General features: G+C 38.4%; 1 protein-coding gene across 4 annotated transcripts in view; it reads right to left on the reverse strand.

Annotated features, from left to right (window-relative positions):
• The window catches only part of LOC118805344 (protein shisa-6-like), a 158,361-nt gene that overhangs the window by 114,831 nt on the left and 20,932 nt on the right, over positions 1 to 22,598 (reverse strand). For 2 of the 4 annotated variants that reach the window (XM_036566075.1, XM_036566076.1), the window contains exons 2-3: positions 22,209 to 22,351; positions 13,967 to 14,059 (exon numbers count right to left, since the gene is read on the reverse strand). In XM_036566075.1, the coding sequence (XP_036421968.1) occupies positions 13,967 to 14,059; positions 22,209 to 22,351 (236 nt within the window). Of the gene's footprint in view, positions 1 to 7,496; positions 7,566 to 13,966; positions 14,060 to 22,208; positions 22,352 to 22,598 lie in introns of all 4 variants that reach the window. The other 2 variants (XM_036566073.1, XM_036566077.1) reach the window with 2 other exon arrangements.

The following is a 22,598-nucleotide window of genomic DNA, read 5'->3' on the forward strand; positions in this document are numbered from 1 at the left end:
ATGCTGTATATCTATTTGTCATTTTGGATTTTGCATGGAAAGGAAGAACAGCTTGTGTATAATGGAAAATATTCTTATCTCACTAATAAAAGTGGTTATAATCATAATATAGCATTGATATCCCATATACATGTTCAGAAATACAGGTACAAAACTGTCACTGGGGCAGTACCCCTCTTGTCACTGGGGTGGTACCTTCAAAGGTACGTCTCAGTATTTTTAGTCAGGGAACATAATTGTACCATAATCCATTGAAATTCTATTTTCTAAGTTGTATTGACTCCACACACCCCGTCTCGTCTCCAGGCTTTTTATTTTATTGTTCTGTTTTAAAACTTTAGGTTATAATAAGATACAAATATGTACTTTTCCACTGGGAAGAACTTTTTAAGGTGCACAATTGGACCTTATCCAACTGTTGTACCTTTGAGGGTACATTTATATTTTTTGTACCTTGATGAACGAAAAATGTACCTGCAGAGTACCTTTATCTCTAACAGTGTATGTGTGAAGCTCACTCTCCACAATGCATAAAAAAAAGAAAAAAAAATCTTGAAAGTTGTTTAGAATGCATCTTGGAATGTAACACTTCAAATTCAGATTGAATATGACTTTATTATGTTTTATTCCAGAATCTCACTAAGTATGTACTAATGTAGACCTATGCATGTCTTATTCTTTTATCATGCTATGCATTTCTTGATTAAAAGAGTAGTTTTAATGAGTAAAAGTAGGGCAAAAGCTTTGGTACTCTACTTCTTTGATGAGGTTTTGCCTTTTTCCACTTCACAAAATATTGGGTGGGTCTTGGGACAAAGTGTGCGTCTACATGTGGGTTCTGGCATGGTGCGTTTGGAGAAGCTACTGTAGCAAGTTAGTGAAGTTAAGGGATTTGTTGTCATTTTCCCCATCATACTTGCCATATAGATCACCACTATGACAAACCAGAAAACAACAACAGAGAGAAGCAAACAGAGGCTTAGCTAGTGGACGAGTTCATTTCTGCATGTCCTAATTTACCTCTACAACAAGGAGAACAACATGTGATTGAAGTGATCAGACTGGAAGCTGATTTAGATGAAGGTTTGAAATGCAGCCATGTCCCTCAGGAGAAGAGGGAAAACGGGTCAGAGAGAGAGAGAGAGAGAGAGAGAGAGAGAGAGAGAGAGAGAGAGAGAGAGAGAGAGAAAGAGCAGACATTGAGGACTGTGGTTGATGGACAGCTGAGATTTGGGAGGTTTCACCTCCTTTTTTTCTCACCCAAATGTTACAACCACCAGTATTCTCCCAAGACTTCAAGGGCAGAGGTAGAGAAGATTGATTCCTTCTGGGGGCTGACATTGTGCATGTGAGTGGGGTGTCATAGATCACTTTGTCTAAGATCAGAAAGAAAGAAGTTGAAAATTGAATTTAAAAACAAGGAAGGGATTTGTGCAAAACACGATGAATATTTACGAGGCTATTTGTCAAAAAACAAGCAAGAGATTTGTGCAAAACACGAGCAATATATACGACTGTATTTGTCAAAATTTTGGTGGAAAATGAAAGTGCGCTCGGCGTGTTCTCAGTGGGACTGTTGCCCTTTTCAAAAAGACCTGCATCTGCATTTCAAATCTCAATCACTCGATCCACTCTTTGATTTTCATCCACAGAGCAAACAGATGTTTAGGCAGAGCCGCTGCTGCTGCAGCCCCCCACAGCGCACTGAATTACCACCACTGCTCCAAACACAGAGAGAAAGCTTTCACTCTCCTGCCAAATAACGCACTACACTGAAAGCGAATGAACAGGCCTGATGGCCGTGAGCTCTGCCAGAAAGGGAGACCCTTGATCACTGTCAGCCGTGTCATTTAGATGGATGGTGTGGATTGGCCCGGGCCGTTACCGGGTGGCCTCTCCACAGCAACGCTGTCAAATAAATCTGCGCCGGTCCACCATCAGTTAGTCTCCGGGGCTGACCCCGGTGATGGATCACCGTGACGACAGAGAGACGGACAGGTAGGCTGGACCCGATGGAGGAGTGTTACAGTGTAATAGATTGGACAGAAATAATACTCTACAAGCCAAATGTATGTAAGCAAGCAGTGATTTGTAAGGTTTCATAAGCCAAATTGCGAACACAACACAACGGCTCTTATTCATCAAAGCTGCATATGATCAAATCTGATCCTAAACTGAGCGACAGTTTTGACATTCATCTGTGTCAGCTTTGGCATACGGCTGGTACACACTTAAAGATGGTTCTACAAGGGATCTTTAGTGAAGACAATGGTTCTATTTAGGACCATGAGCTCTGTATAGAACCATTTCATGCTTCTTCGCAATGTTTCTTCTCATGTTGAAATGGTTCTTCAGATTGATGGAGAATGTGTTGTTTGTCGTTCGGTATAGAACCTTTATGAAAATAGTTCTACATAGCACTAGCTTGACATTGTAATAATAGCAGAACCCTTTTCGGTGTTATATAGAACCATTAAAAAAAAATACAAAGAATCATTTAAGGATGCAACAGTTCTAGAAATCATGGATCTACGTAGAACCATTTCCTTAACTAAAGAACCCTTAAAAAAAGCCTTTACATTATGAGTTAACTGAATTTAGAACAGCAAGTTAATGAAACAAGGATCTGTGTTTTACACCCTATCAAATGATTTTGGGAAATTCAAATAACTCAAAATTTTAAGGCAGCCTGGATACGAACTTTTGCAAGTTAATACCCCAAAATGTTTTTTACAGTGTTTAAATTTGAGCATCCATCTAAATGACACTATATATATATATATATATATATATATATATATATATATATATATATATAGTCCAGCAAAACTAGTCTTCTTTACAAACTTTTGGCCTGTAATGCAACTCTTTACGCTTAGTGCCCTAAACATATTGCTCTACCTGAAGCATCTAACAGTTTGAGGTTAAAATGAAGCATCTCACAGATGCTTAGCAAAGCAATTTGCATACACAGGTGGTTAGACTAGCGAGAGTTGGCAATGTCTAACGCAATGCACAACCCCCTTTATTCACAGCACAGCAACAAATAGTGTCATGCATAAAATTAGACTTGGTAAAAAATGTGATTCTTAATACAAGCATACAGAGAGATCTACTTTTGCCAAAACTGTTTGGTCGTGTTTTCTACTGCAAGCTAAGTGATATTCATGTCTGAACTATTCCCTGTACCTGCACTTTCAGCACAGAATCTGTGCACTGTTCCAAACACGTTTACTCTGTGACTGAGTGAAGCACGTTCGTACTGCAAACCACCTTATCACTGAAGTGTCAAAATCAATAAGTGGATTGCCTGTGGCCTCGGTTACACCATTATCACTGAGGCATATGTTGAATTCCAGAGAGATCCCATTTGTTTGCTGTCTCTGGCACCATCTAGGTGATAATTATCCACTGCCAATATGATTCTTATGCATATCTTCAGCCATATTACAGCTACAAGTGTCATCTTCTTGACACTGTGATATATGTTATGGAAGCAATTTTGTACAATTCGAGGTGAAAAGTCTTACAGCAATGATTTATGAACCTTCTATCCAGTGCCAACTTTAGCAAAAGTCATAAAAAATGAACTTTGATGATATTAGCAAAGCAAAGGCTGACAAATTTCATTCTAACTGCAGGAATTCATCCATTCAGTTGAGTTAGGAAAAATCAGTCGAATTAAGAAAAGACAGCCTTACTTTAAGTGTTCTTGGCAGAAAAAAAATCCTGGAACCCTCTAAACTCCACAGCAGAGGCTGCCGGCCACTCTGGATTTCACAACATGGTCAGAATTTACTGAGGTGATTTCCAACAGACTTTCAGCATGAACTGTATTTGTTAGATATGTCAGATACTTTGTTTCTTACAGCCAAATTCATATGCCTTTGCCAACTCAGTGGTCCAAGTTCAAGTTCCATTGTGGATGAAACATAAATCTCAGTCGGGATTGACAACTTGGTGAATTATTTTAACGTTTAATACTAATTCGGTAACACTACTTGATATATTATGTTATGCTACATAACACTGATATAAGCATGCCATAAACATGTCATGGCATTAGCTGTCATGTGAGTCTTGACAGGTTTTGTTCAGTAATATAACAGTGTTGTATTAACATTACCAGTAATTGTCATGACAGATGATGTAATGTTTGTATTGTTATATCAGTTTATGCCCTTTGCTTTCTGGTTTAACTCCAGCCCAAATTTCCCTTCCTACAGTCCTAGAGTCTGTTCTTATACTACAAACTTATGTTGAAGGAATAGTTCAAACCCACAACATCACCAGCATATACTCCTAAAAATAAAGGTCTCAAAAAGCTTTGTTTGGATCGACGCCATAGAAGAACCACTTTTGATTCTCTAAAGAACCTTTCAATAGATGGTTCTTTAAAGAATCTTTGTGGAAGTGATGCATTTCATACGTAAAGAATGTGATCTAACAAAGATGAAAACAGACCTCACTAGCTACACATTAGAACAAAACAAAACACATGAATATGAATATAAATGACATCAGTAGTGTTTTATTGTTACTCTGAATAAACAAAGCACTTAGAATAAGTGCATTAATTATTTTAATACAGAAGCCTATTGCGCTCTGAACGATCTCACATACTCACTTAAAAAAAATCACAGTGGATCAACATTAAATTAAGGCTCAGGCATCTCTTATATAGTGATAGAACACACTAACACATAGAAAACTCTGATTCAACACGTCAATATGTTTCACTGTGGCAAGGAAGAACATGTCCATGCCGAAAATAATTTCAGGTACCTTCGCTTCTGAATTGACAACCAGCAAGATGCTCAGTTTAATAGGAAAAAAGAACCTCCACATACATGTAAAGATTCTTTACCAATTAAAGTGTTCTTCCTAGAATCCAAGCCAAGAACCATTTTGAAACTTTCATTTTTAAGAATGAAGATAAGAGCAGGGAAAAGATTAAGCCTCGCCAGACCATGACCCTCTTGGAGCTCTGCTTAAAACGAAAGAAGTGCTAATTACTAACGACTAGAGCGGATGATTGATCCCAGAGATGTAAATCACTCAGACAGGAGGCTGTGTGAGGACACACACACACGCATACAGCCAGTCAGTCACTCTCTCAGGTGCTGTGTCTTGTGAAACAAGAGAGACAGCGGCTGTACTATGACAAGGCATTTGGCTTTGATCATGTTAAACATGGCTGAGGTAGTCTGCGGTGCTGATACAGGCTTGTAGTGAAAGCAGATAATAACTGCCATTAAAATATAACATCACCGGTTCTCGCAGTGAAGTAGACTACAGTATACAACAGTAACCAAGTTAACAAGGCTCCTTCCATGATTCAGTAATTATGGAAACACTGTAGATTATAGGCTGTCCAAATGTTTAGAAAATTCATTTAAAGTATTGAAGTCTATTTAACATAATAGTAAGACAGAAATGAGCCACATAAACATATATATATATATATATATATATATATATATATATATACATGCATTTTAATTGAATTAGTCTTTCCAAGACTGATGGCTTGTTAAATTAGCTTATGACCTCTTTTATATCTGAATTTATATTTGAATATAAAGTTGTGTTAATAAATCTAATTTAAAATATAATAGTTATAAGCTGTACGGAACAGACATGCAGAAAATACTGAAAATGAAAAATTAATATTTACTTTGATTCTTTAGATTAGGTTTCCCACACTTTTGTCTATGTGCCTCATTAGCTTTCCTGTGTTTTCATTGAAAGTGGCTTTGTTTGGCTTGAAATTTAAGGTTTATATAATGCAGTATCTGTTAGAAAGGTGTGATTTTGTAATTCAGTATTTTTTTATGTCTTTGAAGATTAACCACGTGGGACAAAATTTAACTTAATATAATTTAATATTCATAATTCAAGTATTTTGTACCCAAAGGCACACTCAGCACCCAACAACTGCGAGTTGTTTGTTAAAACCACCATTTAATTCCAAGATGAGTTGAGTCAAGTTGTTAAGGCGTTATATACTGCAGCAGGGGGACACAAACAGACCCATTCATTCAGCCTAATCTCCTTCCCAAAAGAAATTGGTGTAGAATGTGGATATTCCTCACTTAACAACTGTGATTAAGATGCTCTGTGATGCTGTAGTGCCTAAAACTCCTTGAGCAACACTAATGAACTTAATCTCTGGTGTTTCTGGAGGCCCAACAGGGGAGTTACTGAAGCTGCACTGAGAAAGTGGGAGGCAATTAGGGCAAAAAAACGGCTTTAGACAAACGCCTACAAGCGGACTTAATGAAATTGAGGAACAGCAACTGTAAGCGTCAGCATTATAGCTCAAAGTGAACACACACACATTATATATATATATATATATATATATACGTAATCACTGCGCACAATATATATATATATATATATACGTAATCACTGCACATGGTTGAAGATCTTAAAGAATTTGAATTAATCTTAGGGGATAACATGAATAACTTCCCACAGAAACAGAAACTGACTGGTCAAGATGGTCACAGTACAGTAAAAACTGATTAGATTAATTAGAGGGCTAATTTGCATGTGTTTGTCTTCAGAGTTATCAATATTTAAAAGCTTGACATCATGATAATGATTAACAAACAATACACAGTGCATAACCCAAATGAGAAACAATGCAACAGTTCTAGTTCTGGTTCATTTCAATTGTTTCAGACAGCTGCAGCCGTCATAATATCTGGGATTAGCAATATATTCATTTTTTTTGTCATGTTATGCCACTTTAAAGCATCCAATTTGGCTAATTAGCTACATTGCTTGTTAGGCAGCTTGACTTACTGGCTGATATGAAACAATATAATGCACTGTTGTCCATACACACTTGTCAACAATTACATAGAATCATCTGTAGAATCAAGCAAAGCTTATATTTTCTCAGCAAGTCTTGTCCTGCAGAGGTTAGCATAAATGCTAATAGTATTAGCTTCCTACCCTTCTTGTGTCCCGTTATCTTTACAAAGTTGTAATTCTAAAAGTAATGTCCCATCAGCATAGCATCCTAGTTTATGGTCTGGTTATCGGTGATGTACTAGTGTAACAGACTTTATCCTCACCTGGATATATATAAAGTAAACAATGTGTTATCTTGTTGCTGGTTTTGGCTGCAAGTGTTACCAGACAGACAAGTACCATTATGTCTTGATACCAATCTAAGCAGGTACCAAAAACCATAAGACAAGAACCTTTGGTACTGGACCGATGGTCGATGAAAAACACACAATTCCAAATTTCTCATGCTAAAGGTTCCAGTGCTTAGTGAAGTTGGAAACTGCCCTAATTAGTGTACAACTTAAACCTTCAAAAACAAACCCATTGCAGCTTTTTTTCTTTTTACAGAGCTCTACAACATCTACAGATCAAACCTTAAAATGCAGTGTTGGTTAGTCACCAGGAAAGTGTTTAGAGCTATGGTTTTGGTGAGGAATTGGTAGGACCTGCTTTGAGAATAGAGAGTTACATACTGTAAGACAGAGGAACGTCCAGCTCTCCCGGCCAGGACAGCCCACCCAGGTCATCCACAGAGTGCTGGGCTGCAAGAAACATAAAACAAATCATGTTACAAATTTTAACCTTTTCACACCTACATTCAGGTTTTTCTATTTTTGCATATTTTATGGTTTTATATTATATTATAGTAACATCAAATTTTATAACTTGATCTACAGATTCAGCACAACCTCAGCTAAAGAGACAGCACTCAATAAACATACACTCGAATAAGAGATATTTGTCCATAAACAAGCAGAATAAACACTTTTATATACTACAAAAGGAAACAATAATAAGGTCACAAACTCTACAGTTTAGAAGCATAACAACAGAAATGTATTTCTCTTATATCAGTTTCTAGCTTGCCCTGAATAAGCTGCACATAATTTTGTCACATCCACTGAGAAATGACAACTGATCATTTCTCAGCATGTCGGCAGAGTCTTTACTTTAGAGGGAATGCAAATGTATAATTGTGTATCTCCAGCATATCTGTGGAAATGTATCTCATGTTTCTTGATCACATTTTTAGAGGCAGGATGTAGAATGGGAAAAGCAGTGGCCCTAAAATAGAACCTTGTGGAACTCTACAAGGAAACACTACAAGCATTCATATTTGTAATAACCTCAATAAACACGCCTAGATTCTAGAATAGGGGATAAAAGTTCATCAGCAACTTCAACACCACTTTACACCACAACATGATATACTAATATATTAATAAACTCTCAACTGTGTAGCCCAGAGTTTTTCAACCTGTGGCCTGTTATGACGCCAAGGGTCCTAATTTGTACTTTTTCTATGTAGTGTGTGTCTGTCTTCTTCAATGATGCAAGGAGAACGGAAATGCACAGGGCTGATCTTTATCAGGGGGAGCCATCTTTAAAAAGGATGTTTTCAGGAGGAAGCGGCAGTGCTTTGCTTCTGATGTGGTTGCGTTCCGTTGCATTCCCATTTCCCCAACCAATTTTTGGAAAATTTCAGTCAGAGAGTGTACAACTTACTGTTGCTTTGTTGCCTGTTTGTTGAGATTTTCATAAAGATAGTTTACAGTGTGTTGATAAAGCATTTAAAGCAAACGGTAAATACTGAGTCAATGTGGCTGCTTAGTTACATACCTCTTACATATAGGGTCTCTTATAAGGAAGAGAGAGTTACTTTTGTTACCATTTGTTTTTTCCTGGCTTGCTTTAGTCAAATTAGACAAATTTACTAAATTAGGCTGTATTTGTCTTTGCTTTTCTTTTGTTTGGTTATGTAAGTTAGTTTCCCCTAATCTAAGTTTAGTTTTGTTTTGTTTGTTATTTTCCCATTTTCTCCTCTACTGTTCCATTTATTTTCCCTCCTAATGACTTTGCTCTGCTTGAGAATACTTGAAGAAAATAAAACAAATCTGTTATTATCATAACACTGGTGGGTACATATATGCTATATGGACAAAAGTATCGGGACACCTACACATTGCACCTACAGGGGCTTATATGACATCCCATTCTAAATCCATTGGCATATATGATAGATGTATGGCATAATATGGAGTTGGTCCCCCTTTGCAGCTATAACAGCTTCCACTCTTCTGCAAAGCTTTCAACAAGATTTTGAAGTGTGCCTGTGGGAATTTATGCCCATTAATCCAGAAAAGCATTTGTGAGGTCAGACATTGATGTTGGACGAGAGGGCCTGGCTCAAATATCTGTTCTAGTTCATCTTAAAGGTGTTTGCTGGGGTGGAGGTCAGGGCTCTGTGCTGGATTTCATAAACCTGTGGCAATGAGACTGAATGAAACACCTGAATTCAAACATTAACAGCTGTGTCCCAATATGTTTGTTCAAATTGTGTAGTTGGGGAACTGGGAGAGCACAGATGCCACTTTTTTTATGTTGTGGCCTGACATAGACCGGATAACAGGACCATGGTCCCCCAGTTGGTCATGGTGGTACGGACCAATATCAGTCTTGTTGTATTTATTTTTTAACTGCAAAACTTCATTACAATATATAAACATTTATTAATCATCAAATAAATTCAGTCAAACAGGTTATGTGGTACATCAGTCCTTTGAAGAAAGCCGATGCTCAGAAGTTGAGCTTGGAAGTTGGTCAAATTAGCAAGGCAGTCAGTCTGATAGACTTAAAGACATGTTTACACATCCACATTGATCAGTTATGACACGCTGCGCATGCATCCAGGCTCATAAATACAAAAAACACAAACACATACATATTTATACACAGCAGTTTGATGTCCTTTTTCATTACAACACACTTTGGTGTTATTTGACTATAAACAATTAGCCTCAGCCTGTCCGCTATCATTACACCCAGCAGTTTTAACGCAAAGCAGTGCTCCAGAGTCAGCTAAAACCATCAGAGCGTGTGTGAGAGTGTGAGCGAGAGAGTGTATGTGTGTGGTTCACCCCATTGCTCCGTGGCCACGGGAGAGCTGCTAGAATGGAATTAAATCAGGAGGATTTAAGTGCAGAAGCAGATTAAGGCCCATTTGCATGAACCGCCGGGACTTGGTGTGAAGATGAATAAGCAAAGATTTAAGCAACTTGTTAAACTACAAACTCCCACCCATTTTATTAAACGCAACTTCAAACTTCATGACCTCTGACGGGGCCAGCAAGTGGAGAATAAAACTCAAGATGCAACAAGATAGTCTGCTCCGTCTGACAACGGCAATGCATACTAACATAATGACAGATGACATACAGTGCCAGTCAAAGGTTTCAGAACACCTTGGCATCTTTTGAAATGTAAATAATCTCACTGTTGTTTTTCATCTAAGTAAGAAAAACCACCTGTACAGATTTTGACAAGAAAACACAGCAACCTTTGGCATATTTAGCTTCAACACTCAGCTTCATGTTCATCAAAGTGTCTTCCCTGATTAATTTTGCCTAAATAATGATTTGACAATTTTCTTTTCCACTCTATTGTTAAAAATACCTATTGAAACACTTTTAGCCCAAAGATTCACTTTTAGGCCCAGCTAAATGACTTGAGTGCTGACGAGAGCTGACATTGACACAAATATATGTTAAATAAGTTAAATCAGGGGCGCTCAAAAAGAAAACAATACACACACATAAAAAAAAAATAGGTAGGCCTCAATCTAGTTTTTGAAAATATATAACATTCCGCAATATTTTATTAATGAAATACAGAAAAGACACCATTTAAAAGGAAAATATAGTTTTAATAAATTATATAAAGTATAAAATTATGTTAATTCTTTGATTAGGTGAGGGAGTGAGGTTCAAGTAACTTTCTAGTGGGCAAAATCAAATGCCTTCGTTGGCCAAATCTTGGGCAGCGCTGTGTTAAGTAATATTTAAGTTATTGTAAACTGTAAAAGAAAGCATGATTATTTTTGTTAAAAACAAAGTTTTGACTTGTACCATATGCTTTAGCAGGGTTTTCGGACTTCAGACCTGGTTTATAGCATTGCACAGTTTAGCGTTTATCCCGTTCTGAAGCTCAAACCCACTTGAACAATCTTCATAGAAAAGCATTGACCAGTAGAATAGGAGACACTGGAGTAGCCACATGCTCAGTATGATCAACGTAAAGTGTTGGCCAGATGAGTTGGAGTGGAGTTTGATATCCAGAACTGATCATCCATCATCAGTACTTGACCTCACTAATGCTCTTTATGCTCATTGAAATCATATTCTCACAGGAATCTAGTCACAGCAAACATCTAGTGTAAAGCTTTCCCAGAAGAGTAGAGGCTGTTACTGCACGCTGTAAAAATAATTTTAGCGTAAACGTTTAGTAAAAAGTTAGTGTTCAGATGCCTTAAAATTTTGAGTCAACTGAATTTTGAAAAGTTACCAAAATAGGAATCTGTGTTTTTATGCCCCATCTACTTATTATTTGAAGTTCAAATAACTCAAACTTTTTAAGGCAGTCCGGGCACTAACTTTTTTAAGTTAAAAATCCAGATTTTCTACAGTGCAGCAAAAGGGGGACACGCTTGCTATTAATATTCTTGACTTCAGAAGAAATACTGGATGAGCAGGTGTCTACATACCTTTAGATATATTGTGTATATATAGCATGCGTATAGTTGTGTGCGGCTGAGTGGCTAAAGTACAGTAGAACCTTCTACATTACAGCTCAGAGCTAGTGAGGGTGCTGATTGTACAGCACAACTCTCTCTCTCTCTCTCTATATATATATATATATATACATATATATATATATATATATATATATATATATATATATATACATACATTATCTCTCTCACTGTTTCTGTCTCTCTCTTTGTTGTAAGTCTGTGTGCTGATGATAATGTATTGGCATTCACTTCTTCTGTGGGAGCTCACCATAGACAATAGAGACAATGAAAGAGAGAGAGAGAGAGAAAACATGTTTGGCAAAACCCCTTTAACTCTGACAAGCTGTTTCAGTCTGTTAATTAGCTCTACGAAACATCATTATTGCGCTGTCAACATGATTCTCTCTCTCTATACACACACACACACACACACATACTCATGTAACCCCAGCAAATGCTTAGAGAAAGGACAAAATGTTTGTGGGACATAGTCTTGTTTTTTTTTTTTTCTTTTTGTCTCTCTCTCACTCTCTCTCTCTCTCTCACTTAGTTTCTATGTTTTTTATCCCTCTTTCTCACAGCTTCTTTTTCTTTTACAGTCCCTCAAGTTCAAGGTCTTAACTAGAGCTACGTTTCCCAAAAGCATCTTGAATTTTAAATGGTAGAGGAAGCATCAGACTGAACACTCTCTCTACCAGTTATGATGATCTTAACACTAAAGGTGCTTTTTGTGAAATGTGGCCTGTTTCCAAAAAGCATTTTAGGTAAAATGATGCCAAGTCCTGAAACAGTTTATCTAAATTACACTGACATGCCCATCAGGTTCTAAATATTATTCGAGTAAATGTGGGTAACACACTCAAATGTACTGTGTAATTGTTTTGGGTAAAAAGTTGGTAAGTGCCTATAACTAAATCACACTGAAATTATGAACAGGTTGTAGTTATTAAGCTGATACAAGACAAAGTAACGTATCTAATGGATGTTTTGAGTAATAAGTGTGATTCAGTGTAATTTAGCTAGACTGTCTTAAAACATCATTATATTGCCCAACAGAAATGATCCAAAATAATTACCTAGTACTTTGGGATTTCTTCTCATACTTACCTGGTTAATAACTGGAGCTTGAGGGACTATAAAAGAAAATGTTACCCTCTGGGTACTTGTCTCATTTTGTCTCTACACTGCATAAAACAAAACTTTAGCAAGTGAAATTATCAAATAATGGCAATAAATCTTTGTTTTTCTGATAAGATCACTTGTCTCACTTGTGTAAGATTATTTTGTTTTTAAAGAACTATTACCTTCATAAGTCTCACTTAGAAACATACCCTTATTTTAAGTCACTAATGGCACAAAACAAGCACAAAAAGTCACTCATCAAGTTTTTATGACTGTTGTGTCAATCAAATATTGTATCAATACTTTTGGCATTAAATTAGGGCTTATTGATTAGCTTCAACAAGTAGTCCCCTCCTACAGTGAGGTCTTACTTCTAAGTTCAGATCTGAAAGATGAATGCAGAAGTTGAATTTTCTGTTGGTTCATTTGGTATGCAGACCTGGCACAAGATGGCTTAATTTGGCTTAATTCAGCTTAATTAACTCATTTTGGGTCTCAGATTACAGCAATATAGTCTTATCAAGAGACTTGGATGAGATAAACAGACTTACACAGAGTTTAGACGAGTTTAGACTGTATTATACATAGAGGAAGCCATATGTCAACAACATCTAGAAACACTGTTGACTCCTCTGAGTTCAAGCTCTTCTAAAATGGACTGATGAACAGTAGAAACATGAACTGTGGTTTGACAAGTCAACCTTTTAGATTGTTAATGGAAATAACAGACATTCTGCTCTCCAGGCCGAAGAAGAAAACAACTATCCAGATTGTTACCAGCATAAAGTTTGAAAACTAGAGTCTTTCATGGTAAAATACAGCATCGAAGGCCCTGTAAGTCTGCACAAATGAAGTCCTGGCAAAAAACTGCAAAAATATTCCACTTTCAAAACTTGTCAGATTTTTTTGCCATTTGCCAATATAAGTATCTCATTTCACATTTTTTTTTATTAATTTATTTTTTTTTGTGTATCTCTTTCTTTCTCTCCCTCCCTCCTTCCTTCTATGTAACTCTCTTTCTTCCCCTCTCGTCCTCCGGTTGCTGTCTTTCCCCCAGGCCTTCTGAAAGAGGTGTGCTGTAAAAAGCAATTAATTTAGGCCCTTGGTTGGTCTGCAGTGTAAACCAAAGGCCAGTGTAACTTTTAATTGAGCTCTACTGATTCATCTCTGCTGGACTCCAGAGTTATTCAACACCTTCAAGTGTGCTTTTGTTTATTAAAGTGATCCAGAGACGTAGACAGAGGCAGGTACCTTTCAGGTGTCCTCTACCCAGCGTGACAAACCCAGAGGAGATGAAGTTGTGCATGTCCTGACCACTGCGGAAATTATCCTTCCCATGATGCCCTAAAGGGAAGAAAAAAACTCTTTCAGATGTAGCATGAGGAAGAAATTTCAGTCACTTTGCATCATTACAAGAGCACAGTCTGTGTGTGGAAAAAAATATGAAGCAGTGAGTATAAAAAACTTAAAAAAGTATTGAACTGCACCAAACAATCTGAACCACAACAAACCACAGAAATCACAGCAAACCATCTGGACAACATCAACTTTTCTGAACCTCATCTGACCTTCAAGAAATAAGTAAGAAAGAAAGTGGTTTCTAAGCTCCATTTTGTCATTGCCTCAATTTTGGAAATAAATATTCTGACTTTTCAAACCACAGCACACCATCTGAACTATACCAAACAATCTGAAATACAACAAACCATCTAAACCACATCAAACCATCTGAACTACACCAAACCATCACAACTGAACCTAACCATCTGAACTACACCAAACCATCACAACTGAACCAAACCATCTGAACTACACCAAACCATCACAACTGAACCTAACCATCTGAACTACACCAAACCATCACAACTGAACCAAACCATCTGAACTACACCAAACCATCACAACTGAACCAAACCATCTGAGCTACACCAAACCATCACATCTACACCAAACCATCACAACTAAACCAAACCATCTGAACCACAGGAAACTATATGAACCTCAGCAAACCTTCTAAACTACACTCAATCATCTGAACTACACCAAATCATCTGAACCACAGCAAACCATCTAATTTTCACCAAAGCATCTCCACCGCAGTAAACCCTCTGAACTTCACTAAGCCATCTGAACCACAAGAAACTACTTGAATGTCAGCAAACCTTCTGAAGTACACCAAACCATCTGAAATACAACAACCCATCTAAACCACTTCAAACCATCTAAAATACATCAAACCATCTGAACCACAACAAACCATCTGATATACACCAAGCCATCTGAACCATAGGAAAATATGTGAATGTCAGCAAACCTTCTGAAGTACATCATACCATCTGTAACACATCAAATCATCTGAACTACACCAAACCTTCAGAACTACACAACTACACTAAAACTACACTAAAGCATATCCACCACAATAAACCCTTTGAACTTCACCAAGCTATCTGAACCACAGGAAACTATCTGAACCTCCGCAAACTTATTGAAATACACAAAACCACATGAAAGCCATCTAAATTGCAACAAACCATCTGAACTACAGCAAATCTACTGAACTACACAAAACCATCAGACTACCTGACACACAGCAAACAATCAGAACTACAGCAAACTGCAAGAATCACAATAAACCTTATGAACCACAGCAGACCTTCTAAACCACAGCAACCATATGAACCACATCAAATCATCTGAACTGCGACAAATCATGCCCTACACCAAAGCATATGAATTGCAGCAGAACGTCTGAACTACACCTAACCGTCTGGAACACAGCAAACATTCTTCTGTATTCATCACACCAACTGTTAACTTCCAGAGAAGCTACTAAAGCAGTTTTCTCTGAATAATTTTCCTTCATCTTTAACTTTCATTTTGATATTCTTCACCTTCAGCTTCAAGTGTACCCACATAAGGCACAATGACACGTACATAGCACAGGCATAAATATTGATTAACATGTTTAAAAGGCAATAGTTGAGCATTTATGAACAGCTTACATTAGAATTGGCAATATGACATGATGTTTTATGAAGGAAATGGTTTTGTATTGAAATTCAGTAAAATGCACAGATAAAGAATCCCTCAACACTCCCTCTTGTTGATAATGGTTCCTCATGCTTTTCTCATTGTCATTACCTCAAAGGGTATATCACGTCCAAGGACAGGAACACATCTATTATGATTTAGCTTTAATTTGTCATTTTTTTCCCCTTGTTGTTCAGAGCTTATGAAGTCCTTATGTCGGTATTTCAAATAAAATGTTACAGCTTCATTTTCCTGACAGTTGCCAAAACCTCAGTGTGTTTTTAGCCAGCAGGCAAAAGGTGTAATGAGACAGGGGTCAAAATGAAGAAGCACATTAAGTATTCATGCTCTGTGGTGTGAGGCAGGGGTATACTCTGGGTCCTATACAGGTTTTTTAGAGGTCACTCTCCCACAAGCTCTCAGAGTGACACATACACACACACACTCAGTGAAGCTGTAATAAAAGATACTTTGCGGGGTCAGAAACCTCTGCCTGCTCTTCCAGCAGGCAGCAAAAAACTTGAAAATCTAATTGGATGGTAATTGAGCTTGCTGACCAGGGCTCTTGACACCAAGGTCAATAAAAGGTATCTACAAAAAACAGCCATTTTGAAGTGGTGCGTATGTGTCTAAATCACTAAGAGAGCAAGAGAGACAGATCGAAGGGTAGAGAGGGAGTTTATGGCAGAACGTGTGTTGAATAAAGTGTCCCATTAAAGACTATTTAGCCTCGTCTCTGCATCCTAAGAGTGGAATGATAAGGGAGGATGGCTGAAGTGCTTCTCTGACGTGTTTATATGCGTTTCTATGTGTTAGCGACACCTCTCATTCCAGCAGATATTGAGAGCGCTATTGTTGCCGCTCTGTTGGAAGCCAGCTACCTGCGAAAGGCCAATCAATCCTTCCATCAGCAAACTGGGAGAAACACGGAGAGAGCAAGGGAAGCGAAAAAGGATGAAAAGATGCTCACATTTTTAACATGAGCAGGGCTTCCGTTAAAAAATTAGGAAATTTGCTTAAAATGTGCAATTTTTTTAATGAAATGGTGCAATTTTTATTGTTCCTCTCATGTTAAAGAAGTGACTATCTTTTATCCTTTTATGGCTCCCTCGTTCACTTTGTGTAAGTAAAAGAACATGCAAAAGAATTACTGTTAGCATCAACTACAGTTCGTGTGAATTCCTGATGATGACGTGACAGTTCTGTGCTGCAAGGCACGAGACAAGTCACGCTCAGTGTGTGTGGCTTATACACTGGAGAGATTTGAGCCTTTATTAGCACTCAGTAGAGCAGTTTTGACAGCGCTCTGTCAGCTGTACATGGTTGTAAGTAGAAGGGAACCCTCAGGGCCTTCTAGGCCTTCAGAGAAGGTCTAATGGTTTCTGAGAGCTACAAAAATACATGTCTGTAATTTTTACTTCATGTTCATTTAACTGAATTATTGTGTTTAAACTCTGAAAGCATTACAGTACTTTCTACTTTTTCACTCCTTCACTACCAGCATTTAGAAACCAATAATTACATCAATAAGTCAATTCAGGCATTGTAAGTTCGGGATGGAAACAATAGGGTCAAATTGTTCATACGCGAGGCAGAAAAATGTCTAGTTAGGAATTGTTTTTTTTGTGGTATCTAGGTAGAAATAGCTACCTAGTAGAGCTGTCCTATTAATTTGGATTTCAAGAGCCAAAGAGAAGACATAGCACTAACAAACTGCTAGAATCCCATAGGGATGCTAGCAGAAATGAGCATCATCGTTCAGGGTTTTTTTTCCCTTAAGTTTTGACGAAGTCTGGCATTTATAGCTTGAATTAGAGGCCTAGCTTTAACAGTCACAGTTCACCACTGGCTGTAAGAGACACCAGACGGCCCATTTATTTATGACTGAAGTCGCTGTCCCACTTCAGTGTTGCCCACCAAGCTCCTGGGAACGCTCCCCCCAAGCAAACAGTTCTGAGAGGACATAGTGCCACACACATACTTTCACTGTTTTTTGCTTTTTTATCCACCTCATCCAAGCATTAAAACGTCTTTTGCAATATTTAGACATTGTCTCACATTTCTGCCTTTTCCATCCAGATTTTTATGCACATTTTCAAAATATGCTTCAAAGAGGTGGATGGAAAAACGTTTATGTATGCTACACTTCCCCTCTCCTGGTGATCAGCAGTTGGACGAGTCCATAGTGGACTTTTCCTCCACAGTCCAGGCTCCACCTTGGAACCTGTTTCTAACCATTGCTTTTAGTTGTGGCTTGTTTCCCCACTTATGACTTGGACTGTTTATAAGTAACTTCCACAGAGCAGGTATTATTTGGGTGGTATATAATTCTCAGCACTGCAGTGACACTGACGTGGTGGTGGAATGTTAATGTGTGTTGTGCTGGTATGCGTGGATTAAACATAGCAGTGCCACTGGCGTTTTTAAACTCTCCACTTTTTTTGTCCACTCACTGTCCACTCTATTAGACATTAATAGTCCTATCTTGTTGGTCCACCTTGTAGATGTAAAGTCAGGGACAATAGCTCATCTGTTGCTGCACAGTTTGTGTTAGTCATCGTCTAGTCCTTTATCAGTGGTCACAGGACGCTGCCCGCAGGACGCTGTTGGCTGGATATTTTTGGTTGGTGGACTATTCCCAGTCCAGCAGTGACACTGAGGTGTTTAAAAACTCCAGCAGCACAGCTGTGTCTCATCCACTCAGAACAGCACAACACACACTAACACACCACCACCACATCAGTGTTACTGCAGTGCTGATAATGTTCCACCACCCAAATAGTACCTGCCCTGTGGTGGTCCTGTGGGGGTCCTGACCATTGAAGAACAGAGTAAGAGGGGGCTAACAAATTATACAGAGAAACAGATGGACTACATTCTGTAATTGTAGATCCACTATGGTAAATAGAGCTGATGAAATGGGCAATGAGTGTAGAAACCGGTTGGTGTTTATTGTACTCTTTCATTAACTCAATTCTTGCCAAAAGTGAGTGAACTGAAAGAAAAAAAATGTTGACACCTGCACAAGAGAAATTCCTTGCACACCTTGTGAATAAAAGATTCAGGTGCTGAAAAGGAGAGACGCACAATACTAAAAGCCAGCCTAAGCCTCTCTTTTGTTTCTGAGATGAGAGCTATTTCTGGCTCTGACGACGCTGGATTTCATTTTTACCACACAGAGACGCAGACGGATCGTTTTTGCGGAGGAACCTAAACTTAGTTTGGCTAACAAAGAGGATGCAGCTTTATTCAGAGCTGATGGTGACCCACTCTCAGGTCCACGTGAGGCTGAATTTCCGCAGCAGTGGACCACATTCCTGTCCTGGATCAGCGCAAGCTGCGAATGCCACTGCAGGTTATTAAGCTGCTCCTTAGGTGCCACTTTAGCACTTTATCTCCACCTCTTGCTTGTCCTCTGAAAGGAACTTGAGTCAAAAGTTTGGACATGCATACACATAAAAGAGTTTCTCGTTGCAGGATTTAATACAGGTGGTCCCTTATTTTGGCTATTTTCATATTATTCTTACTATTATTTATGTATATCTCTTTAATAATTTACTGTTTAACAATAATGGAGTGCCCAGAACTGAGCCATGCAGAACACCACAAAATGCTGTATATAAGTATCCAGTGCAACTTGGTAATCATTGAGCACTTAAGTAGGTATACTTAAGACATAAAAACAGTGAAATAATGCATATGGTATTCTGCAGTGCCCAAATTGATGAAGCAACTCAAAACCATCTTGTGTTTTAGATAAGCCCTCCTTTTGTCTTGATCCAGCATTGGCATACACTCAGCATTTACTCAATACATACATGAGCAACCATGAGGGATACAACAAGCTTGAAGAAGATCCACATATGGTGAGACTTTGTAAAATATAACTATATCTTAGCAACACAATTTTAGATTAAAAGGTCTTCAAAATAATAAAAAACTAGATAGATCCAAACATTTGAGCTCTACTGCAATCTATGTTACAATCAATAACACAGGCACAAAAGAAATATAAATCCACCCCAGTGGAGATGTGAGTGCTCATATTTCAGAATATGTTCAATATATTCCTAATTGTTTTATATGTTGTCAGTTTTGGTAACTCCTTTTTTACTTAGTTCCCTTTGACTTTCTCCTTCCTTATTCAAATGGAGTCTCATATCTAATGTCCACAGATATATCTCTAGAAAAATGAATGACTTGTAACTAATTTTGATTTTGAATAGAAATGAAATAAACAGTTTCTGCAGAGTACTGTATATTGGTGTGTTTATGTGTGTGTGAAAGCTTTTTTTAATAGAAGCTGCAGTTTTTTGTGAAACACACACACACACACACACACACACACTCCCCTCTCATACAAACATTCTTAAGAAGGGGAATGTCTGATTCAGGCACATATGCTCACTGTTCCTCATACACAAAGATACACGCTTTGTTAATGTGTGTGTGTGTGTGTGTGTGTGTGTGTGTGTGTATGTGTGTGTGTGTTGCTGTGACACTCAACAGCAGCAGTATAAAGTAACGGAAACTGGGACATTGGAGTAGGACACTCAGCAACCCTTCAGTACACATACAAAATCAGCTCTCTCTCTCTCTCTTTCTCTATCTCTCTCTCTCTCACATACACGCACACACACACACACACACACACACACACACACACACACACTCACTCACACACACACTTCTGATTTACACAGCTGAGGTGGATGTAAGTGACACACACACTTCTTCACTATGCAGCACTTGATACTCTACATTTATGACATTAACGCTCTTTGATTTAGAATTAAAGCCCACACTGGTGGTTCATAAGTCTCACGGCTGCTCTTAAGCTTTTATAACTCTGAAACAGATCTGAAGCATTCCGAAAGAAAAAAGGCCTTTAAACTCTTCTAACGTGAGCCAAGTTAACTCACTGAGAGGTTGTGGGTTGCCAGATATGTGTATTGATATAACAAACTCCTCTGCTTAGGTCGTGCTTACATCTGCTGGATCGAGAAATCTGTGGTTCCACCTTTTCTTGGGAGTTTTATTAATGTGTTTGCCAACTCTATATTAAGGCTTTAAATTGGTTTGAGTGGTTTTGTTGTGGATGAATGTGTATGCCGCACCATGATAGGTTTTTCCTGTGAACTGGTGTGTATGCGATCTCATGATTGGGTTTGTTTGTACAATGTATGTTTACTAGGACTGGTTTTGTTGTGAATAGATGTGTATGTTGGACCATTGTTGGTTTTGTTGTGGATGGGTGTGAATATTTTCCTTTGATTTTGTTGTGGGTATGTGTAAGGTATGCATGGCCTACTGTGATTGTTTATTTTTTTATTATTTTTAACCCAATTTCCTCCCCAATTTAGTTATTACCAGTTCCCCCTGCTAGCTAGGTCTCCACATAACATGACACTATGAAGATGGGAGGGTGAAGACTAGCATGTGCAACCTAAAAAAGTTATCGTAAGCGCCACTGCATCTTTTCAAACTGCCACTAATGCAATATCATTGGACACTTCAACGTGATTGAGGGAGAACACCAATTGCTAGTTGCGTGATGATGAAGTGTCTTGTGGAGAGGGGGGACCAAAGAATGAAAGCAAGGCCAATTATGCTGTCTTGGACTTCTGGCCACAAGGGACTGAACCTAGGATCATATATAAGGTAAACCAAGATAGCGCATGACGAAGTCAATGGGATGAAAAATGATACAGTTCCTGTCTTGCGTCATCCACTTTACCCGTCCTCCTTCTCCTGGGACAACAACAGCAGCCCGTGCAGAACAATCTGGCAGCCAGCTGAACAGACCTGAAACAAAACTGTTTTTGTTCAAATCAGCTTATCCGAAAATGTGTGTTTAGCCTCAAAGTCGCAAAACCCTGGGTATCACAAAAATGGCCAAATTTGCTGTAATATTGAAAGGGGATAAATTACTATAGACTGGTAAAATGGCCAGAATTTCCCACTGATGTGAATAGAACTTGAGTCGCATGGAAGCCACCCTTCCTCTTGCCAAAACGAGACAACTGTAAAAATGTAAAAGCATTATCACCTTGCATCTATCACCTCATGGATCCACTCTGTTCAAACTTATGATCTGACAATAGGGCCAATGCTTAAATAGCTGTGCCACTCAGGAGCTAACCCATCATTAGTTTTGTTGTGAATGGGTATGTATGCCATATCATGATTGGTTTGGTTGTGAATGGATGTGTATGCTGTGGCATGGCTGGGTTTGTTGCTACACAGCAGCGGTGACCAACCCTCCTCCTACCTACACTAATTGTTCTAATCCGGCCAATCAAGAACTTCTGAAATTGTTAATTAGCTGGAGAAGATGTGGCAGACTGTGGTTCAAACTACAGTCCACAGGAAGGTAGATCTCCAGGACCAGAGTTGGTGACCACTGCAATGTATGCCATATAGTGGTTGTTTTTGTTGTGGGAGCGTGTGTGTGCCATACCGTGATTGGTTTTGTTGTGGATGGGTGTGTAGTGGTTCTTCATGCTGCTTTCTTTAGGTGATCCCTCAACAGTGGCCATGTTCTCCTGTTCATATTGGGAGATGGGGACGGGACCCTGCTGCCTCAGGATATCTGCCAGAGCCCTAAACATAACATAAAACACAGCAAAGGTAGTGAGGCGTGAGAGCACATGAACACACACACATTGCACATATTGCTCATATAGTGACTGGGAGGTTGGGCTAACCTGCTCAAGTACACTCATCTTTTTATTACTGCTCACAAAGGTGCAAAATATATACATGCACACACAGAAAAACAATCAAATACGCAGTCGCATGCATGTGTGCACATGCAACCACACATGCTCACACACATACAAACATACAT

The sequence above is a fragment of the Colossoma macropomum genome, unplaced genomic scaffold, assembly GCF_904425465.1.
Source record: "Colossoma macropomum unplaced genomic scaffold, Colossoma_macropomum, whole genome shotgun sequence".
In the NCBI taxonomy this organism is placed as follows: domain Eukaryota; kingdom Metazoa; phylum Chordata; class Actinopteri; order Characiformes; family Serrasalmidae; genus Colossoma; species Colossoma macropomum.